At 34.2% G+C, this 20,427-nt stretch overlaps 1 protein-coding gene across 1 annotated transcript in view; it reads right to left on the bottom strand.

Moving 5' to 3' along the window:
- The window catches only part of LOC140697739 (uncharacterized), a 101,457-nt gene that overhangs the window by 21,339 nt on the left and 59,691 nt on the right, over positions 1-20,427 (bottom strand). Inside the window, 1 exon segment of the mRNA XM_072965933.1 lies at positions 8,908-8,962. Coding sequence (XP_072822034.1) covers positions 8,908-8,962 — 55 coding nt within the window.

The following is a 20,427-nucleotide window of genomic DNA, read 5'->3' as shown; positions in this document are numbered from 1 at the left end:
AAAAATTTTAATATGCATAGTTGTGGTTTTGTGTGTCTTAAGTATAAAATTAGATTAAATTTTAGTCATTCTTGTTATTAGGCAAGTTTTTATTAACTTCAGTTTGAAGAAACTGTGCATAGGCAATAACTGAGATTGTCAATAAAATTCTTAAAGCAATGGCTACAGTCAGAAATAAATTCTGAATTTTCCATATCACATTCAAACGTTATAATGTGGACACACAATAAACTGTCCCCATGCATAAAACATTACAAAATATTTCAATTTCTTTACATAAGTCACTATTACTAAGATTATGACTTTTACTGTCTTTAAAAGCATTAACTAGATTTCTATTGTAAACAGCAATGTGAATTGTACAGATCTGGTTTATGTTTTAAGAGAGTTGCATACATACAAATTTAATTTCAGTATGAATTCTTTATAATGTAAAATGTTATTTAGCTTCCTGTGTAACTGTTATAAATAACAGACTAATTCACTTAAGTTTCTTAGTAAGATGGTGTGATGGTTTATTTTATGTGTCAACTTGGCTGGGCCATAGAGTGCCGAAATTAAACATTATTTCTGGATATATTGGTGAGGGTGTTTTCAGAGGAGATTAGCATTTAAATTGGTGGAATCAGTAAAAAGTGGCTCACCCTTCCCAATGTGGGTGGGCATCATCCAAGTGCTGAGGGCCAAAACGGAACAAAAATCAGAGGAAGGAAGGATCATTCCCTTCCTGCTGCCCACTTGAGCTGGGAAATAGCTCGGTTCTTGCCCTTGGATTGGAATTTACATCATCAGCTCCTCTGATTCTCAGGCCTTTGGATAGGACTAGAATTATATCACTGGCTTTCCTAGGTCTCCAGTTTGCAAGGAAACAGCATATTGTGGGACTTCCCAGTCTCCATAATCCCATGAGTTCTTCATAATAAATCAGGTGCTCTCTCTTGCTCTCTTTCTCTCTCTCTATTTTTTTTATATATATAATATTGGATCTGTTTCTCTGGAGAACTCTGAATAACACAGATGATATAGTTTGTATCTGACCAAAGTTCTAGTCAAGAAAAATAAAAAGTCAAGTAAAATAAAAAGAACTTCTGTTTATAGGCATCAGAGCTCTGTGGAAACAAAGAGGACTAAAGAGGCTAAAATTCTGAAGAAGCAGGAATCCTGGAGAGACAGCTGACAGATCTGCAGCCATTTCTGCCTTTGAACACTCGCTGGCTTGATGCAGTCAAAATCAACCGTAGAAGTGTGGTTCAGACAAAGGGTCTCACTGAGGGACAGAAAGACTGGTAGAGCCCTAGTGGTCCCCTGGTTCCACAGCAACAAAGAAAGTGAGACTTGAGAAGCTTTAAGCACAAAGAATGTACATCTCTCAAGAAATTTGTCAAATTCTAAAGGTGCTTTGAAACCTCACACACAAAGGAAGTTTATTATAAGCTCTCCCTCCTGAGATTAGGAATGAAATGAGGATCACCATTTTTGTTCAGTACTATACTAGAGGCTCAAGTAACTACAATAAAATAAGAAAAGAAAATGAAAAGTCCAAGTATTGAAAAGAAGTAAAACTGTCATTCACATATGACTATTTTGTGATGATAGTAAATCAAAAGAATCTGCAGACAAACTATAAGAATAATGAATGATCACTAGATATAAGGTTAACAAACAAAAATTAATTGTATTTTTATATACGAACATATCAGTTAATGTTTGCTGTGTAAAAACCACCCTTAAAACTTTGATTAAGAAACTATCCATTCAGTTGCAATTCTGAACATCAACAGTTTGGTCTGAGATCAGCTGAGCAGCTCTTCTGATCTTGGTTCAGCTCACTCACACACCTGTGGTCAGCTTCTGGGCAACTTAGGATTGGTTGACTTGGGATGGCCACAGCTAGGATGACTCACCTCTGTTCAAGATGGTTACTCAGAAGCAGCAGGCCATCCTGGACTTTTTTTTTCAGGGAAGCTAAGAATTACTAGAAAATCATTTTTTGTGCCTAGGCTTAAAACTGGCAAAATGCCACTTTTACCACATTTTTTTAAGCAAAGCAAGTCACAAGGCTGTCTAGATTTCAAGGTAGAGGAATAGATGCTTCCTCTTGATGATGGAAGGAGTTAAAGAGCCATATTGCAAAGGATAGGAATACAAAAAAGGTGGAAAACTAGGGCAATATATGTAATTAGCTGATCACAATCAGCAACAAAGAAATATAGAATCACATAAAAGATTAAATATAACATCAAAAATATCAAAACATCAAATACTGAACATCTGGAAAAGATAGAGTAATAGATAAAAGATTACTCTTCAACCTGAAACAATGAACAAATATATGAAACAGTTTTTAAGGCAATGTTCATGAGGCACTGAAGGACAGTGATCCCTGAGGGACAGGAGAAAAACAGGATGAGCCCGTAATTGCCCCAACTTATCACTTTTAGAAAGTACAGGGTGACAGCAAAGGAAGAACCCAGGTAGTTCCCAGGAAACTCCATGAACTAAGAAAATATAGTTGGGAGTTCAGGGAGACCAAGCAGCTAGATTTTGCCACACAGAGTACTGGAAAGAAGAGAGCTATCCAGAGAAAGACACCTGGAGATCTTTACAGGGTATCATTGAGTGTTTAGCAGAATACCAATTAGCATATGCATGAGGAAACTAAGGCTAGGAGAAAACCTACTCAAATAGGGCAGGGGTAGCAGTGCATATAACTGGCACAGGGTAAGAATGGTCCCTATGTCCACCAGCCAGACTAGAAAACTTCATAACTCACATGACGCTGTGTAGAGTGATGCATCTCAGTTGTGAGAAATAATTGGTCCTATATTAAACCTAGGTCTGGTCTCAAGTAATCAATCTTAAAAGCAAGACTGGAAAAGATCAAATTGTTTATAAGTAATTTACCTACATCACAGAAAAAAACAATAGTATTTATAGAAATGCAAACATATCCAGCACTAAACAAGGTTAAATTCACAATGTCTGGCATCCAATCTAAAACTACAAGGTGTTTCAAGAAGGAAAATATAACCGATAATAATAGAAAAAATCTTTCAATTGAAACTGAATCAGAATTGAAATAGACATTATAATTCTCAGATAAGAATATTAAAATGCTTATTACAACAGTGTCACATATGCTTAAAAAGTTCAGTTGAAACATGAACAATAATAAAAAATCAAACTTCTAGAAATAAAACCATATCTTAGGTAAACGATCTACAGGATGAGACAAACAACAGATTAGGCATTGCAGAAGAAGCTAAACTGATAGAAACAGTAATTTTCCAAATGAAATGCAGAGGTGACAGAGGATAGCAGGAAAACAACATGTAGAACAAGGAGGGGAAGACAGAGGAAGAAAAAGAAGGAAGGGGAGAGAGAAAGGGGGAAGGGAAAAGAAGAAGGAGAAGAAAGGGAAGGAGGAGAGGAAGAAGAGGAGAAAGAAAAAGGAGCAAAGAGCATCACTGAACTATAGGGCAACTTCAAGGGGCCAAATACACATGTATTTAGAGTTCTCAAAATAAGAAGGGAGTAGATGTGTTAGAGAAACAGCAGGACAATATTTTAAGAAATAATGGCTGAAATGTTTTCCTATCTTATGAACACTTATAAACCTACAAATCTAAGAAACTCCAATGGACCGTAAGCACACCAAATATAAAGAAAACTACAGGAAGATGCATCACAATCAAATTGCTACAATATAATGATAAAGAGAAAATTTTAAAAGCAGCCAGGGAAAAAGACATATTACATAGAGAAGAAGAAAAATAAGAATGGCAGCAGATTTCTTATTAGAAGGAAAGTATATTTGAAGACACAAAATCAACATTTTTAAATTACTAAAGAGAGGAAATGACTTAAAATTCTATGCCTATTGAAAATAGGCTTCAAAAATTAAAGTAAAATGAAGATAGTTTTAAGATATATAAAGATAAAAGAATTTGTCACTAGTAGGTCTGCACTAGAGAAATCAGTAAAACAAGTCTTTCTAGAAAGTGTCAATGATACCACATGAAAATATGGATCTACACACAAAAACAAAGGGTGGAAATGATAATTACATGAGTAAATATACAAATTTTTCTTATCATTTAAATATCTTTAAAATATATTTATAAAATATAATTGATTATGTAAATAATATTAATAATGTAATGTGAATTTTATAACATATTTAGAAGTAAAATATGTAGCAATAACACAAAAGCCAGATGGAAGAAATAGAAGTGTAACATGTAATGTTCTTACTGTATATGAAGTTACAATATCATTTGAAAGTAGATGATGATAAGGTAAAAATGAAGCAATAAACATAAAAACAACTAAATAGCAAAATAGGTGGCTATGCTAATAATCCAAGAAAGGAAATATAATAAAATCATAAAAATATATTCAATCTAATATAAGGAAGAAAAAAGAAAAAGGGAAAAAGAATAGATAGTATCATAACAAAACAGCTAGAAATCTGATATATTTAAACTTAGCTGTCTCAACAATTGCATTAAATATAAATGGTTTACACACACTTTTTAAAAAGTCACAGACTCCAGCCTCGTTCTTTCTCTTCAGTAATGCTTTAGCAATTCTAGGTCTTTCATGGTTCCATATAAATTTTATTATCCTTTGTTCTAGTTCTGTGAAATATGTCCTGGGTAATTGGATAGGGATTGCATTAAATCTGTAGATTGCCTTGGGCAGTGTGACCATTTTAACAATATTGATTCTTCCAACCCAAGAGCATGGAATATCTTTCCATTTTTTAAAGTCTTCTTTAATTTCCTTCATCAATGGTTTATAGTTTTCTGTGTATAATTCTTTCATCTCCTTGGTTAGATTTATTCCCAGGTATTTTATTACTTTGGGTGTTATTTTAAAGGGGATTGTTTCTTTACTTTCTTTTTCTGTTGATTTATCATTAGTGTAAAGAAATGCAACTGATTTTTGAACATTAATTTTGTAACCTGCTACCTTGCTGAATTCTTCAATCAGCTCTAGTAGCTTTTGTGTGGACCTTTTAGGGTTTTCTATATATAGTAACATGTCATCAGCATATAATGACACTTAAACCTCTTCTTTTCCAATTTGGATCCCTTTTATTTCTTTCTCTTGCCTGATTGCTGTGGCTAGGACTTCCAGGACTATGTTGAATAGGAGTAATAACTCTCCCAGACTTCAGACAATACTATAGAGCTACAGTCATCAAGACAGCATGGTATTGGTACCAAAACAGACATATAGACCAATGGAACAGAATAGAGAGCCCAGAAATGAACCCACAAACTTTTGGTCAACTAATCTTCGACAAAGGAGGCAAGAATATACAATGGAATAAAGACAGTCTCTTCAGCAAATGGTGTTGGGAAAACTGGACAGCAGCATGTAAAACAATGAAGCTAGAACACACCCTTACACCATATACAAAAATCAACTCAAAATGGATTAAAGACTTAAACATAAGACAAGATACAATAAACCTCCTAGAGGAAAACATAGGCAAAACATTATCTGATATACATTTCAAAAATTTTCTCCTAGAAGAAATAAAAGCAAGAATAAACAAATGGGACCTAATGAAACTTACAAGCTTCTGCACAGCAAAGGAAACCAGAAATAAAACAAGAAGAAAACCTACGGAATGGGAGAAAATTTTTGCAAGTGAAACCGACAAAGGCTTGATCTCCAAAATATATAAGCAGCTCATACGACTCAATAAGAAAAAAATAAACAACCCAATCCAAAAATGGGCAGAAGACCTAAACAAGCAATTCTCCAAGGAAGACATACAAATGATCAAAAAGCACATGAAAAAATGTTCAATATCACTAATTATCAGAGAAATGCAAATCAAAACTACAATGAGGTATCACCTCACACCAGTCAGAATGGCCGTCATTCAAAAATCCAAAAATGACAAATGCCGGAGAGGCTGTGGAGAAAGGGGAACCCTCCTACACTGCTGGTGGGAATGCAGTTTGGTGCAGCCACTATGGAAAACAGTGTGGAGATTCCTCAAAAGACTAGGAATAGACTTACCATATGACCCAGGAATCCCACTCCTGGGCTTGTATCCAGAAGGAAATCTACTTCAGGATGACACCTGCACTCCAATGTTCATAGCAGCACTATTTACAATAGCCAAAACATGGAAACAGCCTAAATGTCCATCAACAGGTGACTGGATAAAGAAGTGGTGGTATATTTATACAATGGAATACTACTCAGCCATAAAAACCGACAACATAATGCCATTTGCAGCAACATGGATGCTCCTAGAGAATGTCATTCTAAGTGAAGTAAGCCAGAAAGAGAAAGAAAAATGCCATATGAGATCGCTCATATGTGGAATCTAAAAAACAAAAACAAACAAACAAACAAAAACGAAGCATAAATACAGGACAGAAATAGACTCATGGACAGAGAATACAGACTTGTGGATAGCAGGGCGGGTAGAGGGTGGGAAGGGATAGACTGGGATTTCAAAATTGTGGAATAGATAAACAAGATTACACTGTATAGCACAGGGAAATATACACAAAATGTTATGATAAATCACAGAGAAAAAAATGTGACAATGAGTGTGTATATGTCCATGAATGACTGAAAAATTGTGCTGAACACTGGAATTTGACACAACATTGTAAAATGATTATAAATCAATAAAAAATGTTAAAAAAAATAAAAAATAAAAAATAAAAAAAATTAAAAGTCACAGACTGTCAGAACAGATTAAAAAAAAATCTAACTATACACTGCCTAAAAGAAATACACTTCCAACATAAAGACCCAAATAGGTTAAAATTAAAAGAATAAAACAAAATATATTCTAATAACAATAATCCAAATAAAGCTGGAGTAACTATATTAATATCAGAAAAAAGTAGAAATCATAGTAGAGAATATGAACCAGGATAGAGAATGTCATCTCATAATAATAAAAGGGTAATTTAAAGATCAGAAGAATATAATAATTCTTAAATGTTTATACACTTAATAGTTCAACATATAGAAAGCAAAAACTGAAAGGACTAAAAATAGAATTTAGTAAGTTCACAATTATAGTCATAGATTTCAATATCCTCTGATCAATAATTGATAGAAAACTAGACAGAAAATTAGTAAGCATGTAGAGATTTTAACAAGGCATTGTTGAGAGAAATTCAGTAAGATAAAAATCCTGAAACCATAAAACTCCTAGGAGAAGACACAGGCAGTAAGTTCCTTGGCATTGGTCTTGGCAATGATTTTTTTGGATTTGACTCCAAAAGCAAAGGCAACAAAAGCAAAAATAGACAAGTGGGAACACAAACTAAAAAGCTTCTGCACAGCAAAAGAAAATTATCAGCAAAGTGAAAATATAACCTACTGAATGGGAGATGATATTTGCAAGTTATATACCTGATTAAGGATTAATATCCAAACATATAAATAACTCATACAACTCAATAGCAAAAAAACTAAACAATTAGAAATTGGGCAATGAATAAACATTTTCCAACAGGTACATGAAAAGATGCTCAACATCATTAACCATCAGAAAAATGTGAATCAAAATCACAATGAGATATCACCTCCCACCTGCCAGAATAGCTATCATAAAAAAGACAAAAAGTAACAAATGTTGGCAAGGATGTGGAGAAAAGAGAGCCCTTGTGCACTGTTGGTGGGAACATAAATTGGCGTAGCCACTATGGAAAACAGTATGAAGGTTTCTCAAGAAATTAAAAATAGAACCACCATGTGATCCAGCAATTCCATTTCTGGGTATTTTTTCAAAGAAAACAAAAACAGTAACTTGATAAAATATACACACCCCAATACTCATTACAGCATTGTCTACAACAGCCAAGATAAGGAAATGACCTAAATGTACATCAATAGATGAATGAATAAAGAAGATGTGTTGGTGTATGTGTGTGTGTGTGTGTGTGTGTGTGTATATAATGAAATGCTATTCAGTTATAAAAAAGAAGGAAATCTTGTCATTTTCAACAATGTAGATGGACTTTGAAGGCATTGTGCTAAGTGAAATAAGTCAGACAGAGAATGACAAATACCATATAATCTCACTTACATGTGGAATCTAAAACCAAACCAAAATAAAACAAACAAAAAAACAAACCACAAAACCAACCTCATTGACACAGAGAACAAATTGGTGGTTGCCAGAGGTAGTGTAGAGGGTGGGAAAAGGGGGTTAAAAGGTACAAACTTTCAATTGTAAAATACATTCAGGATGTAAGGTACAATACAGCAATCATAGTTAATAAATACTGTTCTGCATATCTGAAAATAAGCTAAGATAGTAGATCTGAAAAATTTTCATCCCAAGACAAAAATTTCTTTAGCCATGTATAATGATGGATGTTAACTAGACCTGTTTTGGTGATCATTCTGCAATATATACAAATATTGAATCATTATGTTGTGTGAAGACTAACACAATGTTGTAAGTCAATTATACTTCATTAAAGTAATTTTAAAAGGTGTTTTTGAAATGTGGCAATTAAATAACAGATTCAAATTTCAAAAAAAAGGAGAGAAATATGCACTATGTGTCTTGGGTTGAAAGACTAAATACAGTTAAGAACTGATTTAAAGAGTCAAATAGATCAATAGATTCAAATGCATCTCAGATAAAATCCCAGAAGACTTCTTTGGTAAAAATTGGCATGCTAATTATAAAGTATATAGAAATGTAAAGGACCTAGAAAAACCAAAATAACTTTGAAGTATCAAAGTTGAAAAACTAATGCGACCTTATTTGCTGACTTATTATGAAGCTGCAATAACTAAAAATGTAATATTGGCATCAAGATAGATAGATAAATAGAACACCATTGTGTCCAGAAATACGCCTGCTTATATGTGGACAATTAATTTTTGATTGAGGTGCAAACTTACTTCATTGGGGAATGAAATCTTTTCAATAAATGTGCCGGAATAACTGGATATCCATCTGCAGAAAAAGAAAAAGTGAACTTAGTTTCGTATCTCATGCAATGTATCAAAATTAACTAAATATCCATAGATCATAGTCCTAAATATAAATCTTAGAACTATAAAACTTATAAGGGAAAATATAAGAAAAAATTTTTGTGATCTTGTGTTGAGCAAAAGGTTGTTAGATATGACTCTAAAATTACAATCCATATGAGAAAAAAATGACATAGTGTATTCTTCAAAATTAAAAACTTCTTTGAAAGACATTATTAAGAGAATGAAATGACAAGCCAGACAGTAGGAGAAATATTTGCAGATCATACATCTGATGTTTTTAAAAGTGTCAAAATATATACAGAACTCTCAAAACTCAGTAACAAAAAGCAAACAACTTGATTTTAAAACTGGGCAGAAATTTTACCAGACATTCTTCAAATAAGATATTCAATGGCAACTAAGTTAATAATATCATGAATCAATAGAAAAATACAAATGAAAATCAAAATAAGATCTTATGACATCTATATACCAATTATAGTGATGTTTAAAAAGACTGACCATACCAAATGTTGTCTACTAATGTGGAGGAACTAGGACTCTTGATACTCTGGATGTGGGAATGCAAAACAATATAACCAGTTTGGAAAGCAGACTGGTGCTTTCTTTTAAACACATTCCTACAGTATGACCCATTCATATCACTCTGGAACACCACCCAAGTGAAAAGGAAGCCTTTGTACATACGAAGACTTGTATATGAATGAACGTTCTTGGCAATTTATTTGTAACAGCCAAAAACTGGAAACGATCTGAATGCCCATCAACAATGTTCATGAACAATTTTGGACTGTTCATTTCTAGTATATAGAAATGAATTGATTTTTGTTCACTAATCTTGTATCCTTCAAGCTTGCTTAACTCATTTATTATTTCTAGCGGTTTTTGTGTGTGTGTGGATTCTTTAGGATTTTTCTGCACACAAAAGTAGGTTAAAACCACAATGTAATACTACTATAAACCACAAGAACAACTGAAATAAAAATAACAGAAGATAGCAGTAGTTGGCAAGGATGAAAAATAACAGCGACATTTACTCAGGGCTCTAGAGGTTACAAATTAATACAATCACTGTAGAAAACTGAAACTAAAGCTATGCACACCTTATTACCCAGAAATTCCACTCCGTGGTATACACCCAACAGAAATAAGTATGTGGATTTACTAACAGACATGAACATGAGTGTGCATAGTAGCTCTACTCAGTAATATTCCTGAGATGGAAACAACACAAATGTCCATCAGCAATGGAGAGGACAAATAAATTGTGGTATTTTCACATGATAAAATACTATACAGCGAAAAATGAACTATAACTATGTGCATCAATGTGAACGGGTCTCATACATATTGAGCAAAATAGTCTAGTCACAACAGAGTGCTGTGAGACTCTATTCACATAAAGTAATAGATGACAACAGCCTGCGGTTAGGCCAGCAGTTCCTCGCGGCAGGGCCTGCGCCTGGAAGGAGCTACTTTCAGAGGTATGTTCACTTCGTAGAAACTCACTGGGCCTCACACTTCAGATTTACCCACTCAAACGCTCTCCACATTCCAAGGCACTGTGTGTGTCTGATGTCACCAGCTGTATGTGCCACAGACCTTCCTGGCCCTAGCATCCAGTCACCTCTCATTTCAAGGTCATAGGGCAAGAGATGCAGGATCAGCATCCATTTCTTTGAGCCCTAGATGACGTGAGTCACAAGAGCAGATGTTGAGGGTTATGGGTCACAAGTGCCAGATCCCAAGTGACAGATGGTCTATGTGTTTTACACTCAGTGAATCTCTGTGTTTCTGACATTCAGGGCTCTCTGAAACAGAAGGAGCAGAAGACGAGCTGCCCTTGCCCAGGTCTAAGGTGGTCCAGATCTGATTAGAATTTACCTGGCATGTTTGCCCATGGACTAAGGGGTTTCTTGCCCCTATTACCTTTTATCCATGGCTTCTAAACATTTCTCCCATTTTTGAAGGGACTTTTTCTCAAAAAAATTCTCTTTCTTTGCCATAGTGCCACCAGATTGTATCTAAGCATGTTTAAATTTCATTAAAAGAAAAACAAGGGAGAGAAAGAATATAATTTGATTGCAAATAAATGTGAACCTGGTTAAACCCACTGATGTGTTAGATTTTGATTAACTATACCTAATTTTTGTACTCCTACAATGTGTAAAAAGCTATAAACATATAACCTGAGGTCTTTTAGCAGCCCATGTTGATTTATACATGTCAGATTCAGGACCAAATAGACGGAATTGGCTATGGCCAATTCACTGCTAATCAGTTGTGTTTAAAAAATGGAATGTCTTACATTATGGGAATAAATTCACTGGAGGCTTGAGTAGAAGTAACCTTAGGAAGGGAGCTATATTCAGAGAGGTCTGTCACTAATTATCACTTCTGCAGGCAGGTACTCACCCAGAGTACCAGGAAAGCAGTGGGGACTTCGCTTGTACAGTATCTGTCAGCCAGCTGCTTCCACCCTGCTTCAGCTGCATCCCCACAAGGGAGACAGGCCTTTTAAAAGAAACCAGCAGCAGTTCTGTGTGCTTGACTGCAGCACGCTCTGCGGAGTCTCCTGGGTGGCCCAGAGTGACCTGGCAGAACCACCACCAGCACGAAAAACAAATGATCCAGGGCGGGGCAGACAGAGAAATAAAAGGAAGTAGAGCGGAAATGAGAAAATTCATTTATCCCTGTACTACAGCAAGATGTTCAAGAGCAACTACACATTATTGCAAAGAAAGTGAGGAAAAGAATAAGTTTATGAACTGTATAATTGTGCATAGAATGTATTAAACATCTTAAAAATCAATTTACAAGCACCCAAAAGATCATGAGGAATTGAGAAAAAGACCAAAAGTAAGCCCATCTAATCTAATTTCCTTCTATAACAGAGTAACAGGGTTGCTAAATCAATAGTTACAGTTAGCCTGATTGCCCAAAGGAGACTGCGCATAGTAAAGATGCAAAACATATTATTTGTGTTAAATTTCAAGTTCTCAGCCACTTGGCAAATGTCCCTAAAATGGAGAAGATAGGAAAAAAGACAGGGTTTAGCTTTTCTTGGGTGTACAAGAGGATTCTTGTGAGCAATGCTCCTGTCATCGTAGAGGGGAAATAGGGGTGGTATGCATTGATGTATCAAACTGAATTCCTCACAGATGTCATGTCTGTTCCTCTTTTGCATCCTTATTAATCACTTAGATAAGGCTCAACTGTCATACTCAAGTAAAAATGGAAGAGTTTTTCAAGTCTGTTACTCTTCTTGTTGGAAAATATATCTTCTCTCCTCATACAACATCACATATTTGGTCACACTTTCAATGGAGTACTTTATTTTACTATATTTTAACAAAAATTCTTGATTGAACTGGAGTAAGGAAAACTCTGAAGATACAGAAGGAAATGGGATGAAATAAAGCTAAATTTTGAATCTATCCCTTATTTTCTATTTTCTCTACCTTTAGGTCTGGCCCTTCATCACTTATTGCTTGAATCACAGAAAAGCCTCATATTCCTGAGACAGTCTGTTAACATTCAACCAGACTTGCTTTCAGAGATGTTTCCTAAACATGTATTTGATTGGTGATTTGCTGCTCAAAACCATTTGTTGCTCCCAAACTTATCAAAGAACATAGGCTCTTCACAGTCTAGATCCCATCTTTCCTTCCAACCTTCCCTCTCATCACCATGGAATACCCTTGGTTTCACAGTCACATCAACCTTCTTTTGGCTTCCCTGACTTTGCTCCAATATAATGTTCCTGATTTCTGTGTGATCCTGTACAAAGGGGATTACAGATTGCAACTGATCAAAAGTATTTGTTTCACCTAAATTTTAGAAAAGTTTTGGAAAATGCTCAACACAAGTACCTCCTAAAGGAAGTATGTACTATTTATAAGTGTAGCATTACAACTGCTAAGTGAACATAGAAACTAGTAGTTTAATCTTTTCTAGAATGCTAGAATCATACTAACTGTGATTTTCTAATTTATATGACCAAGGAATGCTAATATGTTCAGGAAGTTATGAAAGAAATTTTTACCCTGATAATCTTTTCATAGATGCTCACATGGACAAATATCTCTTATACAGTTTATTGCAAATTTATACACAAAAATTCTAATATAACCAGTTTCATTTTCATCCCTTAGTAACAAACTAATGGAAAAATGGAGAAATATAAACTGGATAATTGGATAATATCCAATTTGAATAACTATATCATAATCACTCTTCTAATATTAGGGTAGCAGTTACCCTGCACAAAATTTGTTGCTACAGTATACATGTGCAGACATTACTCACTGTTCCATACAGAACACTCTTTATGGTTTTTTAACTGAAAAAAACCTTTTTTGAAGTTCTTTCACAACACCAAAAAAAAGTGTAATTAAAAAAATACAAACGTCATTACTGGTTTTATGACTTTCCCCTCAGTCCCAAGCAAACTGCCCCCAGTTCCTTATTATCCTTAACAATAAGAAGCTCTAAAATAAGAGAAATGCCTATTAAGTTGTCTCAATACTACTTATATTTGCCAAGTTAATATAAGAGAAACAAATCAGCCCTGAGCTGTGCTACAACTGAAGGTGAACTGGGATTTACATTCTTTAATGATAACTGAAATTGCTTATAAATGCAAATGTAAATTCAGGGGTGAAGTTCATATTTGTAAATCCCTGTGAATAGCAGGATTTTAACAAGGAAAGCGATTACATATTTTTATATTTTAGATCCCGAGGGAGATGACTTTTTAAAAAAAAAAAAAGGTTTCTCTTAGAAATCTCAAACAGCTGCGCTCAGTGAGGATCCATTGTTGTGATCATAGAAACAGTGGAAAAAATTGGCAAGACCAGCAGAAATAGGTCAGGGAATATGTTTGAACTTTGGCTTTTTTCCAATTTAATATTTGTAGCTTTGATCACTCTTCAGTGACCAGTGTCAGTGATACATTGGAATTGAGCCTACTGTAAACAAGGCATGGGCATGCAGTGCACTGGAAGAGCCTTTTCCTAACCAGCCCCAGGGCCTCCTCTGCAAAGCTGCATGCCTCCCTGGTTATGGTGGAGTCTACAATTAAAATACAGGGAAGGTGTTTTTGCTACTTGTAAATTGGGGGTGGGGGGTGTGAATATTGAATATACTAAGCAAAACAGACACTAGTTTAGGTTGCGATATAAACTCTTAAACTGTAACTTTTCTTGCAGACATTTTGTATTTGGGAGATGCTTTAATCATATCTGAAAAGTCAGTTTAATCGTATAACGTATTTAATCATGTATCCTATTTTCATTACCTGACATTGTTTGGTATGCATTTTTTAATGTTTTGCATAAAATTTAAGATTTTTATTTCAAAAACTAGTACCTAACACTTTTATCATATGCCAGTTACCATTCTAAACACTTCAACTGTATCAACTTAGTTGATGCTCACAACAGTTCCATGGTTGTGAGGTATATACTATTACTATCTCAATTTTTCAGATTAAAAAAACCAACTGGAGCACAGAAAAGCTAACATCTTACCCACTTTCACAGCCAGTAAGGGGTACAGCAGGGATACAAACCGAAGCAGTCTGTTTCTAGTATGTACTTTCACCCGTGAGCTCTTCTGTCCCTGGTAACTACACTGGATGCCAGGATATATGTTTACCAGAGATTTTTAAAATAGTACTCTATAATTAGACATTTAATTCCAAAACAGTTGTTTTCTCTGTTTGCTGTCTATGCTAAAAGTATTTAGGGACTTTTCAGAAATCACTTCACCATAAAGCTGATTTTAAATTGGTAAGACATAATGTAATCTGAATTTTTATTTCAATATTTAAAAAATTATTTTCCAGTAACTAACTTACAATAATCTAATTTTTAATAATTACAGATTTATAGAATGTAGTAAAATATTTAAACTTCAGACTGTCATATTTCTTCCCAAGTTTTCTTACTTTTCACTTACTGTACCAAAAGCATGTTATGAAAAATATGGTAACCCTAGGGATAATATTTCTTTCATGTTTATTTTGCATTTTCATCCAAGTCTAAGTAAAATCTCTTTATTAAATTCTACATAACAAAACTTAATCTAAGATAATTCTATGATCATAGGTATCTGCTACAAAATATTTTGTGAGTTTTCTTTTTTAGACGTCTCCATAGGTATCTAAACACCCAAGGAAAAAAATTATTCAGAAGGACTTTTTGAAATGCTATTGGGGATGGACTGCTTCATGCCTAGGATCTGCCTATGACATTTTGTCCTTCTAAGTATTAGATCAGTCAATCTCTGATATGTAAGTACACACAGTCACAAAAGTAAACATCTAGTTTCCAAAGAAAACACAGGTGATTTTTGAAGGTCGACTACAGAAGAATAAGTTTTCTATTTCCCATCTAGAATTTTATAAAAAGTTCATAAGCAAAGTCACATTTAAGCCACATTTTTTTCCATTCTAATTTGAATCAATATAATGTAATCAGTGTATTTGGAAACATAAAAAAGTTTCCTAGCTGTGGGCATAAATGGACTTTCATTACTGTATGAAGGGAATAGAACTGCTTCTTTCTTCACCTGTTCTACATATTTCAAAGTCCGTGTATGTGCTCTGTTCTTCATGGGAATACATACGGACTAAATATTTGGTTCCCTAAATATTTGATATAAAATAAAAGGAAGTATTACTCACTATCACCATAGAAATTCAAAAGAACTTAGCCTCAGAATCACAGCTTCTCAAATAAAGACAGCTGGCAATCTTATAATGTCTTTGTTTTTCTCATTTCACCATAGACTAGTGAAAACATCATCACAGACAGTCAGTTGTGTTAGAGAACTGGCATTAAGGAGCCACTGGACTGAGTTATGTTAGACAGAAAGTTATTAAAGTCATTATACTTTAATAACATCTTTAAGCTTTGCTATTGAGGAGATATTTAACGGTTACACAAAAACGATCATAGATCCAAAAAAAAGATAAATTTTTAACTGAGAATTCAAAAAGAAGTTATTTTTTCCAATGAAATAGATTTCAAATAGCCCTTTCGTCACTACAGTTCTCAGGGAAAACTGTTCTTTTGGGAAAGTGCATCATACCAGTGAAAATGTACTCTGCTTGATTTGAAAAGCAGGAAGCTACAGTGTCACACAGCCACTCTCATATCTAGAAAGGCAGCGTGTGAGTACTTTTCAGAACTTGAGCTACTGAAGGAAAGCAAGATATTCAGTAGAAATGAATAGATTAAGAAACTGTACCTCGCTAAGTATATAATACGTTAGGGACAAAACTAAAATGCATTTTTGTATTTAAGCAACTTCTCTAGGAATTCCTATAAATTGATGCCTGCAAATGGAGGACCATCTATTAAATTCAAGAATTTTTTCACCTAAGTTGAGTAAAATCTGGTAACACTCACTTTTTAAAAACCTAACTTTAATTTTCACCATAAAGATGTGTAATGCCCCTACTTTGTTGTGGATGTACTACAAATAACAAAAAAAATATTAACTAGTTTCAATATAAATTCATGCCACAAATTAAGAGGGCTTTTAAAGCTGCCCAGTCATACTGTGTTTGACCTGTCCATTTATTCTCATCTAGACTTGTCTCAAGCCTTTTTTCTCTCTCTTCAAACCCTAAATATTTCTTTGTCTGTCCTGAATTGCAACTATGATCTTGCTTCTTACTTCATTGAGAAAACTGAAGCAAAGAAGTTCCACAGACTCTCACGACTGCCTCTGCCTACCCACCAGCATTTGTTGCTGTGTTTCTGCCTTCTAGACTGCTACTCTTGCTGCCAAGCTTCATTCCTATATATGACTAGTTGATCCTATGACATTCTATCTAGTTAAGGACATTGCCTCTGCAATTACTCTTTTTCTCTAATACATCAATATTTTTCTTTATATTGGATTATTTCTATCAGCACATATTGCAATGGATTGGTTCCTCCTCCTTCAAATAAAATACTTTCCTATTGTGGCTACTAGCACACTGCATTCTATTGGTTTTCCTGCTACTTATTCTAGTTTCTCTTTCTCAGTCTATTTTTGCTGCTCCCTCTTCTTCTTCCCAACTTTTTTTTAAAAGTTAAGATGCTTTAAATCTTGCTATCAGAAGGGCACAGAACATCTGTCCTTCTTTATTTATACTCATGTCTTTTGCTATATCATCCAATCTCATGGTTTTAAAGTTCATCTACATGTAGCAACTCACAAAATTACAATTTCAGCTCACAACTGAGCCCCAAGTACCTTTGAAACATATCCATTTAGATATCCAATAGATGTTTAAAAATCAACATATTAAGGTTATCAGATTAAATACACACTTAAATACAAATTTGGCCAAGTGCCCTGCATTTGTATTTGCCTAAGTTTGGCAACCTTTCATCAAGTTCAAAGCTGAACTTTTACTCTTACCCACACTCTTCCCAATTCAGGAGATGTCAATTCTACTTTCTTGTTACTTAGGCTGAAAACTTGGAGACATCCTTGATTTCTCTTTCCTTCATATTCCCTGTTCCACAACCAATCCAAATCTTCTTGGTTCTACCTTCAAAATATATTCAGAATCAGACTACTTTTCATTACTCTTCATGTCCTGTGATTCCTTCTTCCAACAACCAAATCACCATTATCTCTCTCCAGAACCACTGTGATTGACACCTAACCAGGCCTTCTTTAATAGACCCTTACCCTCTTATAGTCTATTCTTCACAAAGCATTCTGGGTGATCCTCTTAAAACATAAAGGAGACTAAGTCTAGAATAAAGGTCACACTTCTTGCAAAGGACTATAAGGCTCTCCTTGTTCTTTCCTTGTGCCTCAGTTCCCACAAATGTCTTCCCTAGTCTTGTTTACTCTGTTACTTGAAAATATCAGGCAAGCTCATGCCTTAGAGCATTTACACTAGCTGTTCCTTTTGCCTGGAACCTACTTTAATCCAATATCTGAAAAACAAATTCCCTTACCTTCCTTAAATCTGTACTTTACTATCATATTCTTATTGAGAGCAGTTGGGTGACTCTATTTAAAATGCTACTCCATCATTTCTAATCTCATCATTCTGTTCTTTCTTCTGTCATCCTACAACATCCTTCTCACTCGGGTTTATTGTCTGTTGTCTGTCTTCCTCCACCAGAATGTAAGATTCAAAAGCATAGAAAATGTTTTCTATGTTATGTTCATTGTGCAAATTTAGTGCCTAGAAAAGTGTTTGGCATTCGGTCAATGGTGATCAGTAAATATTCATAGAATAGATCAATGAAAATCAGCCTCAAATCGGGGCACTGGCACTGGGACCACATTCCTAGAGCAATAGTCAGAAAGTATGTTGGAAATGCCATTTCCTCCATTCCTTCCTGAAGGTACATGCTAAGGAAAATGCAAACAAACAAAATTTCCTATTTCTTCCCGATACACTATCAGAAACAAACTAACTTCAAAAGCACGAGCATTTAAATCAGAATAAAACAGGCCAATGGAAAGAGCTTCTCCTCAGACCTATATATGACACTACTAAGCCTGGTTTACTAGATATAAAACCAATTACTAGAAGCTAAATGTAGCAGGAGTAGTGAAAAAAAATCAACATGAGGATGTTTAACATTTAACTAAATAAAATACTTCCATCTGATTCTCCTTTAATGTATATTAAATGGAGTACATTTGAAAGTAGTTTCATTTTAAGACAGTTTCACCCACATCTGGTTGCAATATGCATTTTCCTATTGATAATAATGACATTTGATTGAAAAAATCCAACACAAGATGAAATTTTAGATACCTCTACATGTATATGGCTCAAAGCATACAAATTAGCTAAAACATATCAATAATTAGAACTTCAGTAGATCATAGATTTGCTGATTCTTTGGTTCTTAGCCCAACAGAATATTTATTCAATAGACGACTACTGGCATTGTTAGAAGGCAGTAATGTATCTAACCTGTATTTGCTTAGCCTAGCAAAATAATAAATTGTGCTGTGTTTATCCTTTTGTTTCTAAGGCCAACTGTTGGCTTTATTTAATACCCTCTTAACATGCTAATAGCTCCTAATGGTCACATCAGCCATCAGTTAAACAAACCATTAGGTTGAGAAAAGAAATTTCAATAAAGGCAATTCACTAATTTGTTGATTGTTAATGGACATTAGCCCCATTCAGGACCTTAGCCTAGACATATAGTTTAACTCAGAATCTATTATGGCAATTTCTCTATACATAGTAAAGAGGCTAATTCAGCATCCTAAGTACTTGTATTTCCAGAAGACACGTTACTTAGATTTTTATATGCAAATAAAATATTTTCAATCTGTGATATATGCATAATGAAAACAACCTGTCAAAAATAAATTGACTTTCAAATTATATAATTTTCACACAGTTTATGATTAAGGATACATTTATAAGGGTCTTCTTAATCTCTCTCTCAATTATTAAAGCATTGTTACTGCTATTTTAGTTTTAGAGCTAGTCATTTTTTAGATTCAAAGTATCTTTTATATAATCAAAATATCACATTATGCCAGAAAAATGAAAGTCAAAGATATCTTATAAATAAGGTTTTGTTGCCCACTTCATGTTTGCCCTCACTGACAAGATTTTAAACTTCTGAAAAGATTTTTATGTGTTGCACTTTTACCTAATTTGTTTACTATTTTTAAAATAGAAATGGGATTTGATGACTATTTTCATAACATTTACTCAAAATCTGATATTTGAAGTAGCAAAGAAAAATAAATGCATAGCTTCTCAATCTTAAAGCTAAGTTAAGATACTTCTGTTTCTTTTCATAGTTGAATTATTTTTCTTGCAATAATTCCAGGACTTGTATAAAGCTACCCAGAGCCCCTTTACTTCAGTGTAAACTCAATTTTATACATTGACAGACACCAAAGCACACACATGACTGTGGAAAATCATTTAATTGTACTCATATTTTACACAAATGCCATTCACATTACCTAGTAATAGGGTGACTAGTGCACAACTAGATTTGGCATGTAGTATGAAGGCCAAGCAATGAATGAACTCAGGATTTCACATGTTTTTCCCTTCTGTCTTTAAAAGTAAGCTTATTGAATAATAGTGGAGGTGAGCCTGAAAATTCCTGGCACTTTGAAGCTATTATCACCATACCCTAACATAATTTATTATTTTACACAATTCACGGAGTAGAGATTTCAGGTGATTAAAACAAAGATTTAGGAATCAAGTTTCTCAGCTTTGAAATCTGAAGAAACATCATATGGACATGTAGAGTTCTCATAACAAATTAATAGGAGTTCCAAAATCATTCTCCCTCATGCCACTGAATCATTTAATTACACCAACATGTAGAAACTAAATGTCTGGGTCAAACAATCACCTAATTATCATGATTAGATCCTGTAATAGCTTATGTATACATATTTTCAAAA

Source organism: Vicugna pacos, chromosome 8 (genome assembly GCF_048564905.1).
Source record: "Vicugna pacos chromosome 8, VicPac4, whole genome shotgun sequence".
Lineage (NCBI taxonomy): Eukaryota > Metazoa > Chordata > Mammalia > Artiodactyla > Camelidae > Vicugna > Vicugna pacos.
Note: the sequence above shows the minus strand (reverse complement) of the source record. Positions and strands in the feature narration are given on the sequence as shown.